General features: G+C 45.2%; 1 protein-coding gene across 1 annotated transcript in view; it reads right to left on the minus strand.

Moving 5' to 3' along the window:
• CA9 (carbonic anhydrase 9) overlaps nucleotides 1-12993 on the minus strand; it is a 115549-nt gene extending 102556 nt beyond the window's left edge. The window contains exon 1 of the mRNA XM_075187509.1: nucleotides 12376-12993. Coding sequence (XP_075043610.1) covers nucleotides 12376-12685 — 310 coding nt within the window. The 5' untranslated portion in view covers nucleotides 12686-12993. The remainder of the gene's footprint in view (nucleotides 1-12375) is intronic.
• Nucleotides 12994-25997: the final 13004 nt, after the last annotated feature.

A 25997-nucleotide genomic window follows, 5' to 3' on the forward strand; every position in this document is an offset into this window, starting at 1 on the left:
TGCGAGACATCACTGTTATGAATGTCCTCCTAACTGATGTGATCTTGGGCAAAGATGTTGGGGGTGGAATTGTGACCGCATTTCTCAACTCCCTTACCCGGAGTTAAGCTGCCAGACTACAGTCTTCAGGATCTACACGTGCACAATCCAGCCCAGAGGAAAAGACCACAGCAGCTAGACAACAGCCTTCACCAGTGACCACAGATTCAGTGAACCCAGAGGGAGAGACTATATCCCCTAGCAACGCAGAGAATGTTGTCTACGGTCAATCTGATCTTGTGGGGGTGCCCAGTGATGCTGCTGTCCCTATCAGTATGCCAGCACCGTTGGGGAGTATAGCTGACCACATTGATCTGCCTTTGGCTGACCCCACATTGACTGAAATTAGTAACCCCAACATACACCCAACATAGACCCACCTGTAGAGTGTCCTGAATTAGACGATAGTGAGGGCTACAGGAAAAATAGGGGAGTGCAGCTCAGCTGTGTGTAGCTAGCACCTACGGAACTTTTGTGAGCAACTGATGTCAGTTGCCTACAAAATCCTTATGGCTGAACACCAGGGAGAGACCAAACACTGAAGCACCTGGCCTGGAATATCAATGACATACGGGCCTACTTTAAGTCCTGTGATGTGTTTAAGCGGCTTGTGTGCCCCAGTGCTCATACTCCCCTCAGGTACTTGCCAATAGTCGGGGAACCTTTACAGCGAGTGGATGTCGACATAGTTGGTCCCTTGCTTGTGCGCAGTAGATTGGGAAAGAGATACATCCTCACTGTGGTGGATTACGCCACAAGGTATCCTATGGTTCTATCTCTGTTCTCAATAACTGCGGAAAAGGTAGCGGACATGCTGCTAGGAATATTTAGCATAGAAGGGTTCCCTAGTGAGATCCTGGGCAAAGTGCCAAATAAGGCAACTCTGTACTGCCCCCTACAATCCCCAGACTAATGGACTGTGTGAGTGGTTCAACGGCTCAGAAGCATATGTTACAGGCATTTGTAATCTCGGAGGAGGGGGCTGGGAGCGCTTGTTGCCACACCTCCTGTTTGGAGGTTTTGCAGGAGTCTGCCGGTTTTTCCCCCTCTGAGTTACTATATGGCCGCAGAGTCCGGAGACCTCTTCACCAATTACGGAAGTCTTGAGAAGGGGAGCTACCCACCCAGGATGTCTCTGTGGTGGAGAATGTGTTAAAGCTCAGAGATTAGAGAATCCCATGGGGCTCGCGCAAGCTAGCCTAGCAGAAGCGCAGACCAATTAGAAGACTCGGTACGATAAGATCGCACGCACCAAAGTATTTGAGGTAGTGCAGAAAGTCCTTGCTCTGATTGCCATGTGTCAGAACAAGCTCCAGGCTGCCTTGGCTGAACCATACAGTCATTATCAAATGACACCAATATCACCAGTGTGATTTGATAGCGACGGTAGCCAGCAGTGGACCTACCATGTGAATATGTTGAAGGCATACCACGAGTGTGTGGATACAGTAGCTGCATTTTGCTGCTTACCGACTGAGGAACCAGGAAGTGTCCCACTACCCGACCTCCTCATGGATACCAAAGGTGAAGCTGGTGTAGAGGAAGAGGGCTGGTATGAGCAGTTGAGGCCCGCAAGAGGGAGCATCTTGAGGCACTGTTGTGGCCCTTTACAACTCGGTTTAGTTGGAAGCCTGGCAGGACTTTTTTGGTGATGCACCATGTGGACACTGGTGAGCATAGGCCAGTTAGTCAATCTGCTTATCAAGTTACTATGTTATTGCACCGTGACATAACACTACAAGTTACTATATTATTGCACCGTGACATAACACTACAAGTTACTATGTTATTACACCGCAACATTACACTACAAGTTACTATGTTATTACACCGTGATATTATACTACAATGGTCAAGAGAGTGGCAACTACAGTTTAATGCCAAAAAATGCAAAATCATGCATTTGGGTCTGAAAAAGGCTAAATATATCATTAATGTCACTATAATGGAAACTACTAAGGAGGAAAGGGATCTAGGAGTCACTATTTCACGTGACTTAAAGCCAGGTAAGCAATGTATAAAAGCAATGAGGAAGGTAAGTCAGATGCTTGGTTGCATATTATTATCATCATCATCATCATCATCATTTATTTATATAGCGCCACTGATTCCGCAGCGCTGTACAGAGAACTCATTCACATCGGTCCCTGCCCCATTGGAGCTTACAGTCTAAATTCCCTAATACACACACACACACACACACACACACACACACAGAGAGAGAGAGAGAGAGAGACTAGGGTCAATTTTGATAGCAGCCAATTAACCTACTAGTATGTTTTGGGGAGTGTGGGAGGAAACCGGAGCACCTGGAGGAAACCCACGCATACACAGGGAGAACATACAAACTCCACACAGATAAGGCCATGGTTGGGAATTGAACTCATGACCTCAGCGCTGTGAGGCAGAAGTGCTAACCACTATGCCACCGTGCTGCCCATTATTATTATTGTAGATTTGTAAGGAGCCACAATGCTCCGCAGCACAGTACAGTAGTGAAAACACTACATACATAAAACAGAGACATACAAGGCAGACAAAATAAACGCACACATGAAAACAGAGGGTATGAAGGACCCAGATCATTAGAGAGCTTACATTCTAAGTGGAAGGGGGCACAGCTGAAACAAGAGGAGCGAGTGTGGTTTAGAGTAGAGATTGTGACAGTTGTGTATTAGCGTGAATAGCATTATCAGGGATAATGTCACCTCTAAAAAAAATAGATGGGTTTTCAAAGAGCATCTAAAGATTTGAAGGCTGTGGGAAAGCCTGAGTGAGCGTGGTAGGGAATTCCATAAGTGGGGAGCAGCATGGGAGAAGTCTTGTAGGCTGGAGTGAGAGGTGGTTATCAGAGACGAGACAAGGTGCAGGTCAGAGGCAGGGATGTAGGAACCAGGGGGGCAGAGTGGGCAGTTGCCCCCCATGATATCTGTTGGGTGGGCAAAGACTGTGTTCTCCCCCCACCCATGAACTTCTACACAAAAGCATTCATGCTACTTTCTGAAGTCATGGGGGTAAATGTATCAAGGTCCGATTATGCAAATCCAGCGATTTTATTGTGAGAGTTTAACTCGCCGATGTATGAAGCTGAGATTTCATGCAAAATCGCCAGAGTTCTGCTTCAGTCAAAATCGCTATTTGCAAAATCATCAGAGATCAAACTCCCGACTGTTTGCCACTGCAGCTATACAGCTCTCAAATGTATGAAGCTGCGAGTTAGCAAAGTCAGGAGAGTTTGCTTGAAAACACGCCAGATACAACACGCTGCTTGATAGCAGCGTGTTGTCCAAACACATCACTGTTACACTGGCCTGGCAGTGTAAAAATAATAAAGAATAGAAGTAAAAAAAAAAAAAAAGCGTGGGGTCCCCCCTCTATTCCAGCTTAACCCTAGTGTTGCCTGACTACTGCTGGTCCCGTGAAAATCGGGGAAAAATTTTGCGTGGGGTCCCCCTGATTTTCACTTTACCAGCACTAGGCAAACCAGCCAGGGTTGGCGGCACTATAGCAGTGGGACACGCGGCAGGGGTCCCCCTGCCATAATGACTAACCAACCCTAGACTGTTCAGCCCTGTGCTGGATTCCCTAGGGAGTGTGGTCCGCCAAAATAAAGAGCACCCCCCCTAGAGACCCGCAGCCAAGTGCTGATAGCACTAGGGCTCTTCCTACTACCCCTGGGCTGTGGGTAGTAGGGTAATACCGGCGATAAAGTGTAAAAATGACAAACTGACGCCATTTTGTTTTGTGGAACTACAAATCCTAGCCAGCCAGGTTGCCCAAAATAGTGTGGCCATGCTGCTGCTTGTATAACTACAAGCACCAGCATACCCACGGCAGCCAGGGCATGTTGGCACTTGGAGAACCACAAATACCAACATGCCCTGACATCCCTGGCTGTCTGGGACCTGTAGTTCCACAAGAAAAAAATGTTAAAAAATCCACAACACCCTTGTAAACACCACATATATTTAATAAAAATAAAAAACCCACAATACTCACCAAAGTAGTCTTCTTTCTGTACCAAATGTCCGCCTTGCCCCAGTCCCACATTATTTGTACCATCCAAAAGTTCTGGCTTGAAAATTCTCTTCTTGCCTTCGGCCAGGAGGGGCCCCTTGTTGCTAGTAGACTTCTTTTCTTCGGCCAGAAGGGCCCCATATTTGTACATCCCCGAATCTTTAGACTTGCTTGAAGAAAAACAAAAAAAGCTGGAGCCACCACAAACACCTCCTACCTAATAGGAGGTCCAGTACGCAGTGAATGTACATTCATTGCGCAAGGTCTATGTACTGTATTAAGTGATTTTCCCACGCTATTGGGGAAAATCACCTAATACTGTAAATAGAGCTTACGCAAGTAGCGTAGCACATGTGCAATGAACTACGCTACTTGCGTAAGCTCTATTTACAGTATTAGGTGATTTCCCCCCCTAGGGAATCCAGCCCAGGGCTGAACAGCCTGGGGTTGGTTAGTCATTATGGCAGGAGGACCCCTGCCGCGTGTCCCACTGCTATAGTGCCGCCAACCCCGGCTGGTTTGCCTAGTGCTGGTAAAGTGAAAATCGGGGGGACCCCATGCAAAATTTTTCCCCGATTTTCACGGGACCAGCAGTAGTCAGGCAGCACTAGGGTTAAGGTTGAATAGAGGGGACCTCACGCTTTTTTTTTTTTACTTTCTTTTATTCTTTACCATTCTGACAGCTGCCGGAGCTGTTTGACAGGTCAGTGTAACAGTGATGTGTTTACAACTTGCTGCTACAACACAGGAGAGTTTGCCAAACACAGGAGAGTTAGCTAAACACGGGAGTGTTTACATCGCAGCAAATCGCCAGAGATGACCAGCGATTTTGAAGATCAGTGTCAAAATTGCAGCTTGATACATTTCAGGTTTTTTTCACTAAAATCGCAGGTTAACACCCGCGATTTGCTGCGATTTTTACACGCTGTCAAAAACGGACTTTGATACATTTACCCCATGGTATCTGTTCTAAACTTCTGAATTTTTCTTAAATGATAGATTGTCTTAGTATAACTACCAAATGTTCTTTAATATAGATTGTATTTGCCGACTTTTTGTTGAGCCCTTCCGGGAGCTCCCAGAGAGGGTATGGATGGAGGGGGCGGGGATTGATGAATTACATCATTTTGGCCAAGCAGAATCGCCTCAATGTGGCTCTAGTTCTGCCCACTTCACTAGGAAGTGGGCAGATGTGAGAGGTTGCTCTACTCTCGGAAATTCCGGGAGAGTTGGCAAGTATGATATAGATTGCCTCAGTATAGATTTAATACAGATTTATTGATTTTTTTATTTAAAAAAACTCTAAGTGTTGCGTTTAATAAATAACCTGTATTGATAATGAACAACTATTCACTTTACTTTTGCCCTGAATTTCGTGCGGTGCGTCCAGTAACAAACATGAGATATAGGACATACAATAACCAGTGAGGCGGTGGGTGACTATAGATCTAAAAATACTCCCAATCAAATGAGATCCGGCTGTCAACGAAATCTGAATAAAAACTAGGTTAATGACTATGAAAAAATGAAAATTTTTAAGATGAACAATTGAATTTATATATCTAACAGCTATTCTACTAATTGGTAGCTAATATTAATAATAATATTTAATAATTTGAATAAAATTGTATTGGGGGTGCCGTCCTCTGGGGTGGATGGTTGCAATTCAGCCATAAAATCACACGAATCCAGTGTTTTAGGTACCTCAGCTACTTTTATTCACCAGCTTGTAAACAGAACAAAAACATAAACAAAATCCCAGCCGTCCAGCTAGTAGCTAATACAGAGGTATTCCCTCTCTAAAGTGAGGGCTTAGTGTCTCTCACTTAAACCAAACAAATGGAACTCACAGGACAAAGTTGCGGTTTCTCTCAGGAGCCATCTGACCTCCTCCTCAGACAGTGAGAAACAGAGTGATCAGAGGTGCTGAGTTTTACAGGCAGCACACAGGTGCAGCTCCTAATTAGTCTGCTCTGAAATCTGCACTGGGAAGCTTTTCCCAGAAACCTAAACAATCTCCCTGGTGTTTTAAAATACAAATGAAAGGAATCTAGGACTTATATATCTGCTATTCACTTCTTTCCCAGCGCTTCTGTTACATAATGTATAAAATAAATTTTTGCCCAGCCACTGAAACACAAAAATTAACATAGGATTGGGAGTCTTTGTATATATACAGTCACTGTTACCACTGTCATAAAACAAGATACCAAAAGCAAGAAAAATGGGATACAAGCCCTATAGTAGTCCTTGGCCTTTGCCCCCTCCCCGTGAAAATTTTCATTCCTACACCCCTGGTCAGAGGTAGATTTAAGAGGGCGGGAGGGAGAGTATTTGGATATGAGATTTGAGATGTATGTAGGGGTAGTGTTGTTGAGGGCTTTGTAGGTAAGGGTGAGTAATTCGAATTTGATTCTGGAAGACACAAGGAGCCAGTGTAGGGATTTGCAAAGTGGTGCAGCAGATGTGGAGCAATGAGAGAGGAAGATCAGTCTTACAGCAGCATTTAGGATGGATTGAATTGTGGATATATGGGTGTCAGGAATGTCAGATAGTAGGAGGTTGCAATTGTTGCATAGGGAGATGAATCCATAGGAAAGAAAGAAATAATAATGCCACTGTATAGGTCATTGGTACAACCTCATCTAGAATACTGTGTCCAGTTCTGGAGGCCATATCTCCAGAAGGATATAAATACATTAGAGACTGTACAAAGAAGGGCAACTAATATGGTACATGGCCTACAGCACACAACTTACCCAGAAAGACTGAAAGATCTTGTAATGTATAGTTTGGGACAGAGAAGGCAATAGGGGGACACGATAGAAACTTTCAACTATATCAAGAGTTTTAACAAAGTACTGGAGGGGAAAATTCTTCAAAGGAAAAGAAGCATTAGAACACGAGGACATGCACTGAAACTGGAGAGAAGTAGGTTCAGAGGATAAACTACTTCACCTGAAATGGTAGTGGATAAGTGGAATAGCCTCCCATCAGATGGGGTAGACGCTAATATAGTAGAGCAATTTAAACATGTTTGGGATAGACATAAGGATAGCCTTAGAAAGAACTAAGGATCAAATAGGGTTTGAGGTTAATATAGATAAAAAAACTAGGCAGACTAGATGGGCCAAGTGGTTCTTCTCTGCCATCAAAAATTAACATTCTGTCCATAGTCTGTTCATCTTGTAGCTATAAATGTAAACACAGAAATTTCACATAACAAACCCCATGACCACAGCCCAGTTTACTAAATAACCCATGATACAAAGATGTTCTCCATTTGACCTAAACAGGCCGAAGCTCAGTGCAGTAATCTCTGTGGCCCTCACAGTGTGCCTCATTGTGTCTGTGACCCTCACAGTGTGCCTCTTTGTCTCTGTGGCCCTCACAGTGTGCCTAACTGTGTTCCTCATTGTCTCTGTGGCCCTCACAGTGTGCCTCACTGTGTGCCTCATTGTCTCTGTGGCCCTCACAGTGTGCCTCACTGTGTGCCTCATTGTCTCTGTGGCCCTCACAGTATGCCTAACTGTGTTCCTCATTGTCTCTGTGGCCCTCACAGTGTGCCTCACTGTGTTCCTCATTGTCTCTGTGGCCTTCACAGTGTGGCTCATTGTCTCTGTGGCCCTCATTGTGTGCCACTCTCAAGAGCCATTATAAGTTGGCTGATCTTGGCAAGTTGGAGAGTACCTTCTGGGAGGCGGTAATACTGCTGGTGTACCTTGATGTCATGCACAAGGAAGTCCACCAGCTAATCCAGTTCTGTGCCATTTACGTTGAAGACCTTTGAGAGAGTGGCACCGTGCTTTCGAAGCTTCGTGGTAGACAGAGTGTGGGGATGATTTTGGGTTGCCACTCCACTTCTTCAAGGCTTTTCTGAGAGAAGTTCCATTGTGCCTTGCATAACTGGTGCCAGCAGGATGGGGACTTTCCTCCCTCGTTTTCCCTGTATTTCAATCTGAGTGGAGTGCCGGCAGAACCTCCTCTCAAGCGCTAGGGACACATTTCCGTGGAGATCAAAGCGTCTCTTGAAGAGAATGTAGTCAGCAACATCTTGGAAACTTCCACTTTCCTTCTTCGATTGAACAAGATTACCTGTGTCATTGTGACTTTTGCAAGCAGTCCCCAGTTGTTAAGCATAGGCTAAGTGTATAGACCACTTCTGTAGGCTCTCTGCTTCTCATGAAAGGTAAGAGCTGAAGCATGTTCCACTTCAACTTCTTAAGAGTTTTGAAGGCAGCCGATGAGATCAGCTTTTTCCATCTTGCCTCATAGATCTTCCTAAGGTTGCATTCATTGTCAACTGCTGCAGTGCAGCCCTCCATCATCGCTCGGCAGTCCGCAATGCTCGCTATAATTTACAAGCTGTGCCCGACCTTCAGTGCCAGCGAGGGTGTCCTAAAAGTACCGATCTCCTCGTCATAGCCAGCTACCAGCTTCACAATGTCTACTACATGCGGGAAGCTTGATGGAATGTTAAAGTCTTCCATCCTCTCCAAAGGGGTAGCTCATCTGGAATGTAACAGTAGCCTGCCCATGTCTCTAAGCTTCTGACAATGTACTTATGCCTGCTAACATCTGAACTGCCCCAGTTGAAGAGATGCTGCCCCATGTCCATGATGCCTCGGTAATTTATGACTGCAATTAATATTTCATCTGGGGTCATGTCGCTCAAGAGCTTACAAAAGCCACCACCGATCTCAAGAGGAACAGGCTGTGCAGAGGGTGGACTCTGTTCTTGCCATGTGTGGGCTTGTTGCCTCTTTGATTTAGCTTACAGGTATTTTCTTACAAACAAGCCTTGGCAGGCTGCACAGTGCATGAAGCATTTGGCATACATCGATTTGTCTGGCAGGTTGCACAGAACCAGAATGCCATGTCCTGTCCTTATCACCTCAGCGTTGTGCACAAAGTTACCCCTATTGTGAAGATGTGCCATTTGCACCTTTCTTGGGGAATTTTTTGGTCCAGTCTACTTCATATGCTCCATATGCCGGGCTATTTTTAAGAGGGGCTTTTCACAGTGCAGGCAGTACTGCTTTTTGTTATACGTCCTGGAACCATCAATGTTTATGGATAGCGTTAGGATGGACACCGTACAGTCTTTTCAAACTTCTGTGTTTAAAATGCCGCTGTCAGCAGGTCGAGAATGATTGTGCACAGAACACATCTCTGGGTGCCTGCACTTTGTTCCACTGTCGGTTAATGGGGCATCACTGCTGGTGTCTGAAGCGCTCTCCCCTGACATATCAGGGGCATACTCATCCACTGCTCTCCGGGCTATAATCTGAACCTCTGATGGGCTCTGTCAGGCTCCACTATCCCCACTTTAATTTCAGCAGTAGACGGATGCGACCGTGTCTTATCCCTGTCAAGTGTTAAAGTGCGGGTACGCTGTATGTGCCTCTAGCACAAACGCACGCACACACTCTGACCTCCACACTGGACACACGCACTCACACACTCTGACCTCCACACTGGACACACGCACACACACACACACACACACTCTGACCTCCACACTGGAAACACGCACTCACACACTCTGACCTCCACACTGGACACACGCATTCACACACTCTGACCTCCACACTGGACACACGCACACTGTTAGTCCAACAAATGTGACTTGCGGGGACATGCCAGATTTTCATGCTGAGTATATTAGCAAGGTCTCCTGCGTTGATTAGTCTTGGGAAGATTTGTGGGGACCTCATTTTTTTGTCCCCACTACGACTAAGGTCCCCACAGTGTTGGTGTGTAAACAGGTCAATGTTCCCACATGCATATGGATGCAAGCACACACACACAAACGTGCACACATTTATATACACAAACACACACACACACACACATATATCTACACATGCACACACACACACACATACATATATACATACATATATATACATGTACACACATACATATATACACATATATATATATAAATATATATATATATATATATATCTAATATATAAAAGCCTAGCGGCATGTGTTAGTGTGTGTGTGTGTGTGTGTGTGTGTGTATGTGTGTAAAAAACTACCGGGTGACAGAGTGCTCAAGCTGCAGCGCCACTTGCTGGGCAGAGTTATATACTACACTGACCTACTAAATTCTTAGCATTATCTTCTAATCTAATATATAAAAGCCTAGCGGCGTGTGTTGGTGTGTGTGTGTTTGTGTGTGGAAAGAACTATTTTCTCAGAAAGGGCTCATCCAATTGAACTGAAATTTGGAATACTGACATTATTTGACAAAAAAATTATAATAGTGAAGTCAGTTAACTTCCATCATCCCCCCTTCCCCCCGTGGGAGGGGTAGTAAAGGCTAAATTTACGAGTTGAGGGCTCAAACTCATTTTCGCGAGGTAATTTTACCTCATGAACACACATGCTGTCTTAGTGTGTGTGTGTGTGTGTGTGTGTGTGTGTGTGTGTGTGTGTGTGTGTGTGTGTGTGTGTGTGGAAAAAACTACCGGGTGACAGAGTGCTCAAGCTGCAGCGCCACCTGCTGGGCGGAGTTATATACTACACTGACCTACTAAATTCTTAGCATTTTCTAATATATAAAAGCCTAGCGGCATGCGTGTGTGGCAATGAAGATGACAAGAACCTTTTTAACACCTTAAGTAGCTTGATTTGACTAGAATGCATGAGTATCATGCACGGGTTAACTTGTATATATATATATATATATATATATATACTAGAGATGTTCACTGATCCCCGTGTTCTGGTTTTGGCTTTGGTTTTGGATCTGGATTAAGTTTGTGTTTTGGCAAAACCATCCTTGCGTGTTTTGGTTTTGGATCCCGATTTTTTCTAAAATCCTGTTGGTTTTTTTGCTAAAATAACACATTTTTGCTTATTTTTCCCCCCTACAGTATTATTAACCTCAATAACACTAATTTCAAGTCATTTGCAGTCAATTTTGACCACCTCACAGATCACAATATTATTTTCATACACTTTCAAACAAAGACTGCAGTGACCTGGCTGGATGGTAAGCGACAGAGCAATGACTCAAGCACACGGCAGCTCCCAGCACATCTAGGACACATTGTCACACAGCAGTGTCAGTAAAGAAAAGTGATACAATTAGCAATGGAGCAACAGAGCTCTCCTCTTTGTGTGTTACCTATATAACACAGTACAATGTGACTGCAGATTTAGAAGACCAAGCCTGCCAGACCTATTATTTCTATTTCAGCAATGACAATTAGCAATGGAGCTCTCCTCTTTGTAATTAACACAGTACAATGTGACTGCAGATTCACACCAAGACTGCCAGCAAAAACATCAGTGGGTATATTTACTAAACTGCGGGTTTGAAAAAGTGGAGATGTTGCCTATAGCAACCAATCAGATTCTAATTTTCATTTATTTAGTACATTCTACAAAATGACAACTAGAATCTGAAGGCCGCAGTTTAGTAAATATACCCCCAGGTTTTTAAAGCAAAAGGACTTTTTGCATTTTTATAAATCAGCCCCTATGTTAAGTACTGTAATAGAACATTATTATATAACTTATTGCTATATGATTTATACTCATTATAATCAGCCAGGTATGTGCAAAAATAAATAAAGTGAGGGAGAAGGAACATATAAAATAAAATGCAATATAAAGTGAGGTTTGTTTTTTGAAGGCATCATCACAGAAGGGCGCAGGTCTCTGAAACTTGTGAGATTTATATTGACTGTCTATTCCTCTGCGAATACAGCTTCTACCAAACACTCTGGTACGAAACCAGATCCTCCAATATCTATATAGGAGCCTGTGTAAACCCCCATCCCCCCTCTGGTCTCCACGGAGCTATTCATTTATTCCTTTCTCTAGTGATATCATAATTCTTGACATAACCATAATTTAACTATGCAAAGTTTCATTGCTGGAATATGAAGAGACTTCCTACATACACAAACTTGGACTGTTGTCTCCAAACTTGAGAAAAGGACTAAATATTACTATGTCTCTCTTGTTGCACCAATAAAACATGTAATAATACAGATGTACAAGTATGTTCATTGAATTTGAAAATGGTTAATAACACTTGTCGTATATTTCATAATTGTACATTTCCGAACTAAATTTATATATATATATATATATATATATAGAGAGAGAGAGAGAGAATACTGACATTACACTTTTATTATTTCACTATTACTGTATTACTGCAAAAAATATCTCATCCCTACAGCCGGATAGGACCAACAGCTCTGCAGTTTTGATATTTGAAAGATTTGAAAAACCCAACATTAAGCTAAATACACAAATAAAACATCTCTCACAAAGCACTAGGGAATCACTCACCTGGAGGATGGGCTTCATGATCTGACGAGTGGTCTTCATGATCTGATGAGTGGTCTTCATGATCTGACGGGTGGGCTTCATGATCTGACGAGTGGTCTTCATGATCTGATAAGTGATCTTCAAGATCTGACGGGTGGGATTCATAATCTGTTGGGTGGGCTTCATGATCTGATGAGTGGTCTTCATGATCTGACAAGTGATCTTCAAGATCTGTCGGGTGGGCTCCATTGTCTTCTGTATCCTCACATCTCACAGGAGTTCCCAGGATACAGGTTATTAGGAGCAGAACATACAGATTAGAGGGTGCCATATCCAGGCTTCTCTCCTCTCTATCTCTGGAAATTTCCTTCCCAACAATGTAGATCAGTTTTATTTTAATAATGTATTTAATTCCTTCTGTCACGTTCTTTTCTGCGATCCCTTTTTAATCTCTAGGGAGAATTTCTAATCTTTCCTAAACGTCGCCTATGAACTTTTCATGAGGTTTATTCTCCTTTCTTTGCTCTCCCTGTGACTTCCAGCTTTTCCCTCTGTGTCCAGGAGAGAGTGTAGAAGGACAGACACAGTGTGAGACTCTGGCAGCGGAAGGTTGTGTATGTATAAGCACCTGTGTGTGTGACTCAGACTGGCTGCCTTATATAGACACTGAAGGCAAAGTCCTGACGTTTCACAGAGATACAAGGTAAAGGGTAAACTGGACAAAGATGTGGAAACAAGTGATGAACTGCTGGAGATGGGCCAATACCACAAAGCAGCAGAAGGAGGGCCAGCAATCATAGGGAGAAGAGAAATGTCCAGCAACCATAGGGGCCGAGAAATGTCCAACAATCATAGAGAGCAGAAAGAGGGTCAGCAATCATAGGGAGAAGAGAAATGTCCAGCAATCATAGGGAGAAGAGAAATGTCCAGCAACCATAGGGGCCGAGAAATGTCCAACAATCATAGAGAGCAGAGAAATGTCCAGCAATCATAGGGAGAAGAGAAATGTCCAGCAACCATAGGGGCCGAGAAATGTCCAACAATCATAGAGAGCAGAGAAATGTCCAGCAATCATAGGGAGAAGAGAAATGTCCAACAATCAGAGGGAGAAGAAAGAGGGTCAGCAATAATAGGGCGCAGAAAGAGGGTCTGCAATCATAGAGAGCAGAAAGAGGGTCAGCAATCATAGGGAGAAGAGAAATGTCCAACAACCAAAGGGAGCAGAGAAATGTCCAACAATCATAGGGAGCAGAAAGAGTGTCGGCAATCATAGGGAGCAGAAAGAGGGCCGGCAATCATAGGGAGCAGAGAGAGGGCCGGCAATCATAGGGAGCAGAAAGAGGGCCGGCAATCATAGGGAGCAGAGAGAGGGCCGGCAATCATAGGGAGCAGAAAGAGGTCCGGCAATCATAGGGAGCAGAGAGAGGGCCGTCAATCATAGGGAGAAGAGAAATGTCCAGCAATCATAGGGAGCAGAGAGAGGGCCGGCAATCATAGGGAGCAGAAGGAGGGCCAGCAATCATGGGGAGAAGAGAAATGTCCAACAACCAAAGGGAGCACAGAAATGTCCAACAATCATAGATAACAGAGAGAGGGCCGTCAATCATAGGGAGCAGAAAGAGGGCCGGCAATCATAGGGAGCAGAGAAATGTCCAGCAACCAAAGGGAACAGAGAAATGTCCAGCAATCATAGGGAGCAGAGAGAGGGCCGGCAATCATAGAGAACAGAGAGAGGGCCAGCAATTATAGGGAGCATAAAGAGGGCCGGCAATCATAGGGAGCAGAAAGAGGGCCAGCAATCATAGGGAGAAGAGAAATGTCCAGCAACCAAAAGGAGCAGAGAAATGTACAACAATCATAGGGAACAGAGAAATGTCCAGCAATCATAGGGAGCAGAGAGAGGGCCGGCAATCATAGGGAGCAGAGAAATGTCTAACAATCATAGGGGCCGAGAAATATCCAATAATCATAGAGAACAGAGAAATGTCCAGCAACAGGAGGCAGCTGAAAAGGGGCCAATAACAGAAACAGCAGAAAGAGGTTCAGCAATCATAGTTAGAATAAAAATGGCCGAGAACCGTAGAGAGCAGAAAAAGGGCCAGCAACATGAGGTGTTCCTGGAGTACTAGGCCGCCACTTACCCCCCTCTCTCTACCCCCAAATGACACATTTATTGCAACACGCACAAGAGGCAGGTGCCCGTGGAAAATGTTCACACTGCTTTTCTATTCATTGGTATTGCTATGCAGAACAGCGGTGAACAAGATATATACTTCATGGACAAAAGTATTTGGCCACACCTGTTAATTATTGAATTAAGGTATTTCAAGCAGACCCGTTGCCAGAGGTGTATAACATCAAGCACCAGCCATGCAGTCTCCATTTGCAAACATTTGTGATACAAAATGGGTTGTTCTGAAGAGCTCAGTAACTTGGTACTGTGGTAGGACGCCAGCTTTGCAATAAGATGGTTTGTGAAATTTCATCCCTGCTGGATATTCCACGGTCAACTGTAAGTGGTAATATTAGAAAGCGGAAGTATTTTGGACACAGTAACTCAGCCACGAAGCGGGAGACCAGATAAAATCGCATGATTGTGCCCCAGTGCACAAAGCAAGGACTACAAAGACATGGTTTGATGAGTTCGGTGTGGAAGAACTTGACTGGCCCGCACAGAGCCCTGACCTCAGCCCCATAGAACACCTTTGAGATGAAATGGAACGAAAATTGTGAGCCAGGTCTTCTCGTCCAACATCAGTGTCTGACCTCATAAATACTCTACAGTATGGATGGGGACAAATTCCCACAGAAACACTCCAACATCTTGTGGAAAACCTTCCAAGAAGAGTGGAAACTGTTATCACTGCAAAAGGGGGACCAACTCCATATTAAAGTATATGTATTTGAAAACAATGTCATTAAAGTCCCTGTTGGTGTAATGGTCAAGCGTATTAATACTTTTCCATATAGTGTGTCTCATAACAATTTGACCGTCAGGACAAATGTGCCAATGGCCAGGGTGGTGGGACGGAACCCTGAAATAGTGACATTTGGGTTGTATGTTCATGTTACTTTGCTAATGAGCACATAGAACTACTCACTTTGTGTAAGAACAGTTGCAGAAAATGTTGTGTTTTGTGTGGCGTGCATCACAATATTGCTGAACATTAGGATAATTATCCTGTGATGTTTAGGTATTGAATAACCGTCATTTACAAACTGGAAAAAATGCGAAGATCTAGTGCAAATTTTTGCTCTTTGTGCAACAGCTTGTGCTACCCATTGTCCATTTAGGCTTTTATTAGCTGTGCTGAGAACTGTAGTTATTTGTTAACTGTATTGTCCCCAATGCCATGTGCTTATTTGTTGTTTGCACACTGCGGACCACATGTGGTGCCCTATAAATAAAGGAGAATAATAATAATAATAATAATAATAATAATGCTACTGCCCCAGGATTTTACATATGAAAATAGCAGGAATGTCTTTATTTAATATGTGACACTTTTGAATGAAATTGATTTTGTTTTCCAGTATAGAATGAGTCACACATGGAATCCCAATGAGAGTAAGAGCAGACACACAATTAGAGGATGTACTAAAATCAGGATATTTTGTGTGTTCAGGAAGGTTGTGATAAACCAGGAAACGCTTCTTAAATTGTTAGGAACCCCTCCAGCCGGCACAACACAACCCGGAGTCTACTCTGCCAGTCAGGTGTTCACTGGAGCCCCTGATGGTGGGGACAGACTGGGCTGCAGACTGACAGAGGGTCGTGAAGTGTGTACCGGCTGGGGAGAACCCAGGCAAGAAGAGTCAGGTCCACGCAGAGGTCAAAAGGTCGGCAGCAGGTAACAGTAACAATGAACAAGCTGAGGTCAGAGGTCACAGGCAAAGTAGCAGAACGGGTAAACGAGCCAAGGATCAGGGTCACAGGAAACACAAGCGAAGTCAAATACGAAGCCAAGGGTCATACACGGGAAGTCAAAACGTAGATACAGGAACAGGAACTGGAACAAGCAGGTCAGCAGACTGGAGCACAGAAGCTATAACCGGCAATGAGGCAGCAGACCTCATTGCCTTAAATACAACCCACAACCAATCAGAACCTGCCCCTAGACAAGGCCACACTTGTAGGCTAATTGCCAGCACCTAGTAAGACCAATCAGGGCTTAGCCCTGAAATCCACACCTGCAGGCTAATGCCTGCTAATTCAGCCACAGGCTAAATCTGCCTGATTGTCCCTAGAGCGCATGCGCGCCTGGCTGCCAGGACACGGCGCTGAGGAAGCGTCCGACCGTTGCCTTGGCAACGGTCGGGAGTTGGAAGGAAATGACGTCCCGGTCGTCATGGTGACGGCCGGGACGTTGGGACCGACAGGAAGCGAGCCGCGGCGGCTGTGAGTACCGCCGCGGCTCGTGACAGTACCCCCCCCTTGAGGAGGGGTTAAGGAACCCCGACATCCCGGTTTCCTTGGAAATTTTTTAAAGAACTCCTTCAACTGTTTAGGAACATCGAGTTGTCTCCGTGGGATCCAAGACCGTTCTTCTAACCCACGATTCCTCCACTGCACTAGGAAGTGCACCTGACCTTGCACTTTTTTGGAATCCAAGATCTTCTGAACAACGTATCTTGGTGATCTGTTTGATTTTCTCTCAGGCAAATTTGAAGACTGGATTTGAGTAGGATATAATACTGGCTTCAACAGAGAACAGTGAAATGTGTTGGGAATTCTCAATGAGCCCGGAATTCTTAACCTAAATGCAACAGAATTAACCTGCTTGATGATAAGGAACGGGCCGATGAACTTGGGACCCAACTTTTTGCAAGGCTGTCTGAGTTTAATGTTTTTTGTAGACAGCCACACTCTCTGGCCCACCTTGAAGGAGCAGATGGTACGGTGGCGATCTGAAATTTTTTTTGCGACAACTGAAGCATGTTTCAGAGATGCCTGTACTTTCCTCCAGATAACTCTGAGATCTCTTGCAGTGGAACGGATCTCCTGGACACCAACTGGGTTAAGCGAATACAGGGAGTTAGATCTGGGGTGAAAACCATAATTGCAGAAAAACGGAGAAGTTTTAGTAGATGAATGACAGGAATTGTTACAGGCAAATTCCGCCCAGGGTAACAAGGAAGACCAATTATCATGGAACTCTGACGTGTAGCATCGCAAAAACTTTTCCAAGGACTGGTTAACTCTTTCGGTCTGCCCATTAGACTGAGGGTGATATGCGGATGATAAACTAACCTTGATTCCGAGAAGGGTACAGAAAGATCTCCAGAATTGCGCTATGAACTGAGAACCCCGATCGGAAACTATGTCAGTAGGGAGTCCATGGAGCCGGAAAATATGTTGAATGAATAAGACGGCCAAATCCCGAGCTGTAGGCAGTCTGGGTAAGGGAACGAAATGGGGCATCTTGCTGAACCGGTCTACCACGACCCAAATGGTATTGTGTCCTGCAGAAGGTGGTAGATCCACTATAAAGTCCATGGACAAGTGGGTCCATGGTTTTGCAGGTGGTGCCAAAGGAACTAACTGGCCTATTCGGCGGATCCTAGGAACTTTGTTTCTGGCACAAACCTCACATGAGAGGACATGACTCCTGACGTCAGCAGACATAGATGGCCACCAGACTGTACGGGAAAGGATTTCTAACTTCTTGAAAATTCCAGGATGCCCTGCAACCCTACTGTTATGCGCCTCTGCAATAACCGCCTTCCTTAGATGGACTGGAACAAAGAGACGTCGCTCCGGAGTAGTATCAGGGGCTAATTTCTGGAATCTCTGAAGTGTGATACTCAGATCTTGGGTCAACCCGGCATGGATTACAGAAGGAGGAATAATCGGCTCTGGGATAGTGACTGAAATGTGGTGTACCGAGAAACTTCTGGAAAGGGCATCTGCCCGGACATTTTTGGAGCCTGGTCGGTAGGTGATCAGGAAGTTAAACCGGGTAAAGAATAACGCCCACCAGGCCTGTCTGGGATTTAAACGTTTGGCTGACTGTATATATTGTAAATTCTTGTGATCGGTAATGACAGAGATCTGATGTGAAGCACCCTCCAACCAATGCCGCCACTCCTCGAAGGCCCATTTGATTGCCAATAGTTCTCTATTACCGACATCATAGTTGGCCTCCGCTGAAGAGAACTGACGGGAGAAATAAGCACATGGGTGCAGACGATTAGTATGAGGATCCTTCTGCGATAGGATGGCACCGGCACCGATGTCAGAGGCGTCGACCTCAAGAATAAATGTCCTAGCTGGATCCGGATGTCTAAGGACCTGAGCGGAGACAAAGGCCTTTTTCAGGCTTTCGAATGAGGCTGCTGCTTGGGACGACCAATTAGTTGGATCCATTCCTTTACGGGTCAGAGCGACAATGGGAGCCACAATGTCGGCAAAGTTGTGAATGAATCTCCTATAATAATTGGAGAAGCCCAGGAACCTCTGCACCGCCTTAAGATTGTTGGGTTGCACCCAATCCAAAATAGCCTGGACCTTAGCTGGATCCATGGAGAATCCCTCAGAAGAGATTACATAGCCTAAAAAGGATACCCTCTGTACCTCGAACTCACACTTTTCCAGCTTAGCGTACAGGTGGTTCTCTCGTAATTTCTGTAGAACTTGTTTGACGTGAATCTGATGGGCGGGCAAAGATCTGGAATAGATGAGGATATCATCTAAATAGACGACCACGAAACAACCAAGGAATTCCCGAAGAACTTCATTGATCAAGTCCTGGAACACTGCAGGTGCATTGCTAAGGCCAAACGGCATGACCAGATACTCGTAGTGGCCAGAGTGCGAATTGAATGCCGTCTTCCACTCATCTCCTTCTTTGATACGGATGAGATTATATGCTCCGCGAAGGTCGATTTTAGTGAAGACAGTAGCCCCTCTTAGCTGATCAAACAATACCGAGATGAGCGGAAGGGGATAGGTGTTCTTGACTGTGATATGATTCAATCCCCGGTAGTCAATACAAGGTCTTAACCCTCCGTCTTTTTTTGATACAAAGAAGCATCCTGTTCCTACGGGAGACTTAGATGGCCTGATGAAGCCTCTCTCCAGGTTTTCGTCGATATACTCCTGCATGGATTTTGTTTCTGGAGCAGAAAGGGAATACAAACGCCCCTTAGGTAACTTGGAACCAGGAATGAGTTCGATGGCACAGTCAAAGTCACGATGTGGCGGTAAGGTATCAGCAGCCTTCTTGGAGAACACATCCCAGAATTCATGATACTGTGAGGGAAGCCGCTCCGGAATAGACTGAATCATACGCAGAAACAGTGACAAACAAGACTGTGTACAATAAGTACTCCACTTGACAATCTCTCCTTTTACCCAGTCTATGACAGGGTTATGACAGGAAAGCCATGGGTGGCCCAAGATCATAGGAACCGACGAACAATCGATCAGGAAGAAGGTGATTGACTCAGAATGGAGAGCTCCGATCTTCAACTGTAGTGGCGGGGTCTCCCAGGAAATCTTGCCACCAGGCAACGGACCTCCGTCTAAGCCACAGACAGTAATGGCAGAGTTGAGTTTTACCATCGGAATTCCGGCAGAGCGGGCAACCCCAATATCAAGGAAGTTGCCTGTAGCTCCGCTATCAATGAAGGCCGACAGGTCCACAGAGCGAGCCCGGAAGGTGAGCTGTGCAGGGATTAATACAGCATTTTTCGGGGAGATAATTTGCAGACCTAGGTGAACTTTCCCCTCATTCCCTAGGCATGGTCTTTTCCCGACTTATTTGGGCAAGAACGGGAGAAGTGGCCTTTTATGCCACAGTATAGACATAGACCTTGCGAACGTCTCCTGTCTCTCTCTTCAGAAGAGAGACGATATGCTCCTAATTGCATAGGCTCCTCACCATCCTGGGAAACAGGAACGAAGGCGAATGGAGGTGACGATGTTTCCTTTTCAGTTTTCCGCTCCTTATATCTCCTGTCAATTTTAATGGAGAGGTGCATCAGATCCTCCAGAGAACTAGGAGACGGGTATTGCACCAAAGAATCTTTAATCTGTTCAGATAGGCCGAGACGGAACTGACTTCGTAAGGCAGGGTCGTTCCATCCACTATCAGGTGACCATCTACGGAATTCAGCGCAGTATTCTTCTGCCGACCGTCGGCCTTGTTTCAAGGACCGTAGATGAGCTTCCGCGGAGGCCACTCTATCCGGGTCATCATACAGTAGACCCAGTGCCTCGAAGAAGGAGTCTACGGACTGCATGGCCGGACTGGTCTGCGGCAAAGAAAACGCCCAGGACGGGGGGTCACCCTGTAGAAGGGAAATAATAATCCCAACTCTTTGCTGCTCTGAACCGGAGGAGCGGGGTCTCATCCGAAAATAGAGCTTGCAGCTCTCCCTGAAGTTCCGAAACAGGGTTCTATTTCCGGAGAACCGATCTGGTAAGTTCATTTTGGGTTCACAGATGGGACCTGGAGTCGGTTGTGAAGCTTTTGTGGCTTCTTCTTGAACAGACATACGCTCAGCCAATCCCTGCATCATCTGATACAAGGACTCAACGTGGCCTGCTAGGGTTTGTGCCGGAGACGGTGTGGATCCACTTGTATCCATTCTAACCTTGTCTCCGTGAGTGCGCCGGTTATAATGTTAGAAACCCCTCCAGCCGGCACAACACAACCCGGAGTCTACTCTGCCAGTCAGGTGTTCACTGGAGCCCCTGATGGTGGGGACAGACTGGGCTGCAGACTGACAGAGGGTCGTGAAGTGTGTACCGGCTGGGGAGAACCCAGGCAAGAAGAGTCAGGTCCACGCAGAGGTCAAAAGGTCGGCAGCAGGTAACAGTAACAATGAACAAGCTGAGGTCAGAGGTCACAGGCAAAGTAGCAGAACGGGTAAACGAGCCAAGGATCAGGGTCACAGGAAACACAAGCGAAGTCAAATACGAAGCCAAGGGTCATACACGGGAAGTCAAAGCGTAGATACAGGAACAGGAACTGGAACAAGCAGGTCAGCAGACTGGAGCACAGAAGCTATAACCGGCAATGAGGCAGCAGACCTCATTGCCTTAAATACAACCCACAACCAATCAGAACCTGCCCCTAGACAAGGCCACACTTGTAGGCTAATTGCCAGCACCTAGTAAGACCAATCAGGGCTTAGCCCTGAAATCCACACCTGCAGGCTAATGCCTGCTAATTCAGCCACAGGCTAAATCTGCCTGATTGTCCCTAGAGCGCATGCGCGCCTGGCTGCCAGGACACGGCGCTGAGGAAGCGTGCGACCGTTGCCTTGGCAACGGTCGGGAGTTGGAAGGAAATGACGTCCCGGTCGTCATGGTGACGGCCGGGACGTTGGGACCGACAGGAAGCGAGCCGCGGCGGCTGTGAGTACCGCCGCGGCTCGTGACATAAATGCCCATTTCTCACCCTTTCAGACTCTTTAAAATGTTCCTGTGACAACATACAATATTGTTTTCGCGTCAGACACATCAGCTGCGTTGCTGCTGGTAACCCATATACAGAACGGAACGTCCTGATTTTTCTAGCTTCACCATAACAGTCGCTGCCACCCGACAAGAGAACTTAGCACTTCGCTGCAGCCCATATTCTTCCACATCATTAAACAATGAACATTAATTTGTATGATGGTTATTTCTGGAATGGATGTGATATACGACTAATGATGAATGGCATATCCCTATCTTGACCTCTTTTGGAGGTTGGTCCCTCTTTTGGTTCAAATACAATATTCGCTGGAATTCTCTGTTCTTCTGTGCTTGTTGAATACATCTATACAGTGTCATAGATCAGGTTTGGGTACTGTCACCTAGGGTACTGTCACCTGGGGTTAAACGGCTGCACGTCACTCTCTTCAGCCAGACAGATCACTACAATCCAGTGTTTTGGTTCAACTAGCCTCAGCAAGATTTATTCTCCAGACATAAAAATAAATAAACTAAAGCAAACTAAACACATGGAAACTCCCTCTCTAAAGTGAGGAACCTAGTATCCCACACACACATACAAAAAACAGAACTTAAACAGTCATGGCCAAAAGTTTTGAGAATGACAGAAATATTTTTTGAGTCTGCGGCCTCAGTTTTTATGATGGTAATTTGCATATACTCCAGAATGTCATGAAGAGTGATCAGATGAATTGCAATTAATTTCCCTCTTTGACATGACAAGGAACTATCCCGTAAACAACATTTCCACTGCATTTCAGCCCTGCCACATAAGGACCAGCTGACATCAGCAAGTGCCAGGACCGTCTCCGAAAGTTGATTCAGCTGCGGGATCGGGGCACCACAAGTGCAGAGCTTGCTCAGGAATGGCAGCAGACAGGTGTGAGTTCATCTGCACGCAAAGTAAGGCGTAGAGTTTTGGAGGATGGCCTGGTGTCAAGAAGGCCAGTAAAGAAGCCACTTCTCTGCAGGAAGAACATCAGGGACAGACTGATATTCTGCAAAAGGTACAGGGATTGGACTGCTGAGGACTGGGGTAAAGTCATTTTCTCTGATGAATCCCCTTTCAGATTGTTTGGGAAATAAACGCTTGTCCATAGAAGGAAAGGTGAGCGCTACCATCAGTCCTGTGTCATGCCAACAGTAATACATCCTGAGACCATTCATGTGTGAGGTGCTTCACAGCCAAGGGAGAGGGCTCATTCACAATTTTGCCTAAGAACACAGCCATGAATAAAGAATGGCACCAAAACATCCTCCAAGAGCAACTTCTCCCAACCATCCAAGAACAGTTTGGTGATGGACAATCCTTTCCCAGCATGATGGAGCACCTTGTCATAAGGCAAAAGTGATAACTAAGTGGCTCAGGGATCAAAACATCGAAATTTTAAGTCCATGGCCAGGAAACTCCGCAGACCTTAATACCATTGAGAACTTGTGGTCAATCCTCAAGAGACGGTGGACAAACAAAAACCCACAAATTCTGACAAACTCCAAGCACTGATTAGACAAGAATGGGCGGCCATCAGTCAGTATGTGGCCCAGAAGATGATTGACAGCTGCCAGGGCGAATTGCAGAGGTCTTCAAAAAGAAGGGTCAACACTGCAAATATTGACTCTTTGCATAAACTTAATGTAATTGTCAATAAAAACCTTTGACACTTATGAAATGCTTGTAATGTTACTTCAGTATAACATAGCAACATCTGACAAAAGGTCTAACAACAGTGAAGCAGCAACTTTGTGAAAACCAATACTTGTGTCATTCCCAGAACTTTTGACCATGACTGTAGATCACAAAATGCAGGAGCCCTCCGACCTCCTCCCCAGGTATTGAGATAGTCAATGAGCTGCCCAGCAGCATTTTAATAACACCCCATCAGTTGCAACTCCTGATCACTAGCAACTTGCCAGCTTTTAGCTTATGAATGGAGTCCGCCCTTCTCTCTACATTCATTCACCAGGGACTATTATATCGGCTCTTCTTATAGCCAAACACACTGGGGAATCTTTTACTCACATACAGGCAATCTCCCAGGGGTTTTTAAAACACAAATGACAGTACACAATGTATGGGTGGGGTAGGAGTTTGCAATGACAATAATCCCAACAGCACTTACAGCGGCAGTAAAATTCTGAATGCTGTAATTCAGACCTGCACTCAATTCCAGCATTACAACATAGCTACAGTGAGATTCACGTCACTTGGAAGCACGACTATATGCTGACACAGTGATTTTTTATAGATTGTTTGTTTCTGAGCACCTGAATAGAGTACAGGTCTGAATTACAGTATTCAGAATTTTGCTGCGGCTGTAATTATCATCGTCGTAAACAGGACTAACACCCCAATGTATAGCAGCTTGTACCCTGTATATCTTCCCTAAATACTTAATGTAATGCATTGTGGTTTTCTGTTAGGTATGATGGACATTCATATACTGGGCGTCACAATGTCCTGGTGGGTCAGGAACACTTCCTTACTAGCAGGGACGTGACAGCTTTGTATATTTTACCATGCGTTAGTTTAGGCATTTCTCTTGTGAAGACATTTCTCTTTCATTCTCCATCTCTACACTAGTCATGTAACCTACAAAGTCCTCAGGATTCTCTTTCCATCTTCTCCCCAATCTCCTGGGTCTCCCCTAAACAAGGCCTGCATGTGAAGGAACAGGGTGCCCCTGTGTTCCCCATGTTATATAAATATATCTGTTTAACCCTCTGTAATGTTTACAAGAACTGTGTTGGTAGTGTGATTTAGAGGCATACTGGAAGCAGTAGTGCAATCACCATTTAAGTCCAGGCACACACTTAGGGTGGGTCTCCAGCTGCCCAGAACACCCCCTCACAGGCTGGTCCTCTTCCGGTACCAAAAACTACACTGCATGCAGAGGAACAGAACGGATCCCCGGTATGTGTCTGCCCCAGCTTCACTGACATCCTATGTCATGTGGGGAGCGCAATACATGAATTGTGCCCCCTCCTGATCTGCAGGAAACAAGAGAGGCAGACAGAAGAGACTGCCCCCCGGTGGAAGAAGGTAAATGCTGGGGGGAGGCTCTTACTGTAATACGGATGGAGGCAGGGATATTTAGCTAATGGTGAGGGTGGTTACTAATCATAGTGAGTAGGATATATTCATTTATTAGTAGTGACAATTTATTTGATGGCAAGGGCATTTTAATTTGATAGTGGGGTCGTGGTTAAGACTATTCATTTAAGGTGGGGTGATGGAACTATTTATTTAATGCTGGGGGGGGTTGGGTTTAATTGATTGCGGGGTTTGAGTTTGAGGAGAATGAGAGCTATTTATTATATGTGAATACTAATTTAATTCCAGGGCAGAATGGGGGGAAATAGGTTTAATTATTAAACGAATGCTAATAAATTACTGTTGGGGCCGTTTTGGGGAGAACAATGTGAGTGTAATTATTGTAATATTGGGAAATAAGGCCGTAGTCTCCACTTCCAGCTATCCATTGCCCTCTCCTTGGGGGCTACTCCGTTGACACTGAGGCCTTCTTGGTTTCTGGAATGATGGATAATTTTATAGACTAGGACTTTGCCCGAAAAATGGAACCACATCTGGTTGCTAAAATCAGGTCAATGTTAAGGGCTGAGTAGCGTGAGATCCTCAAATGCTAGAACCGCTTCATGAGATGTTCACCTTTAGCAGCCCCCTTTCTGAGGAACTACTTATGTTCCACAGTACTCAGTTGCCTCCTCGGCTTAAACTTGGGTAGTAGCAGTTGTTGATCTAGCACTTGCTCGATGGAGTGGACGGAACACGGTAGGAGGTAGTGAGCAACCAGGATGTTCTTAGCAGAATTCAGAGCCAGACAGGCAAGTGTAAATGCAGAGTAACAGACATGTCTATGTCAGGAGCAAGAGAAATAGGCAGTTTCTTATAATAAAGCCAGAGATCAGGGCAGGTAAAGATGTGAGAGCAGATCCGTTAAACAAGCCAAGGTCTAAACACAGATGAACACGGCATTCTCATTTAATAATCCAGGTCAGAAACTAATAGCAGAAGAAGTCAGGACACAACGCACAGTAGATCAAGCAGGAATTATCACCAGCATTGGACTGGTAACAGGAAGTGGTTTATAAAACCAGGTTTGCTGGATGATTGGCTGCACGAGTGCAGCAGTAATTGCTCAGCTGACGCTGTACTGAGTATGAAGAGATGCTGGTTGCT

Source organism: Mixophyes fleayi, chromosome 1 (genome assembly GCF_038048845.1).
Source record: "Mixophyes fleayi isolate aMixFle1 chromosome 1, aMixFle1.hap1, whole genome shotgun sequence".
NCBI lineage: Eukaryota > Metazoa > Chordata > Amphibia > Anura > Limnodynastidae > Mixophyes > Mixophyes fleayi.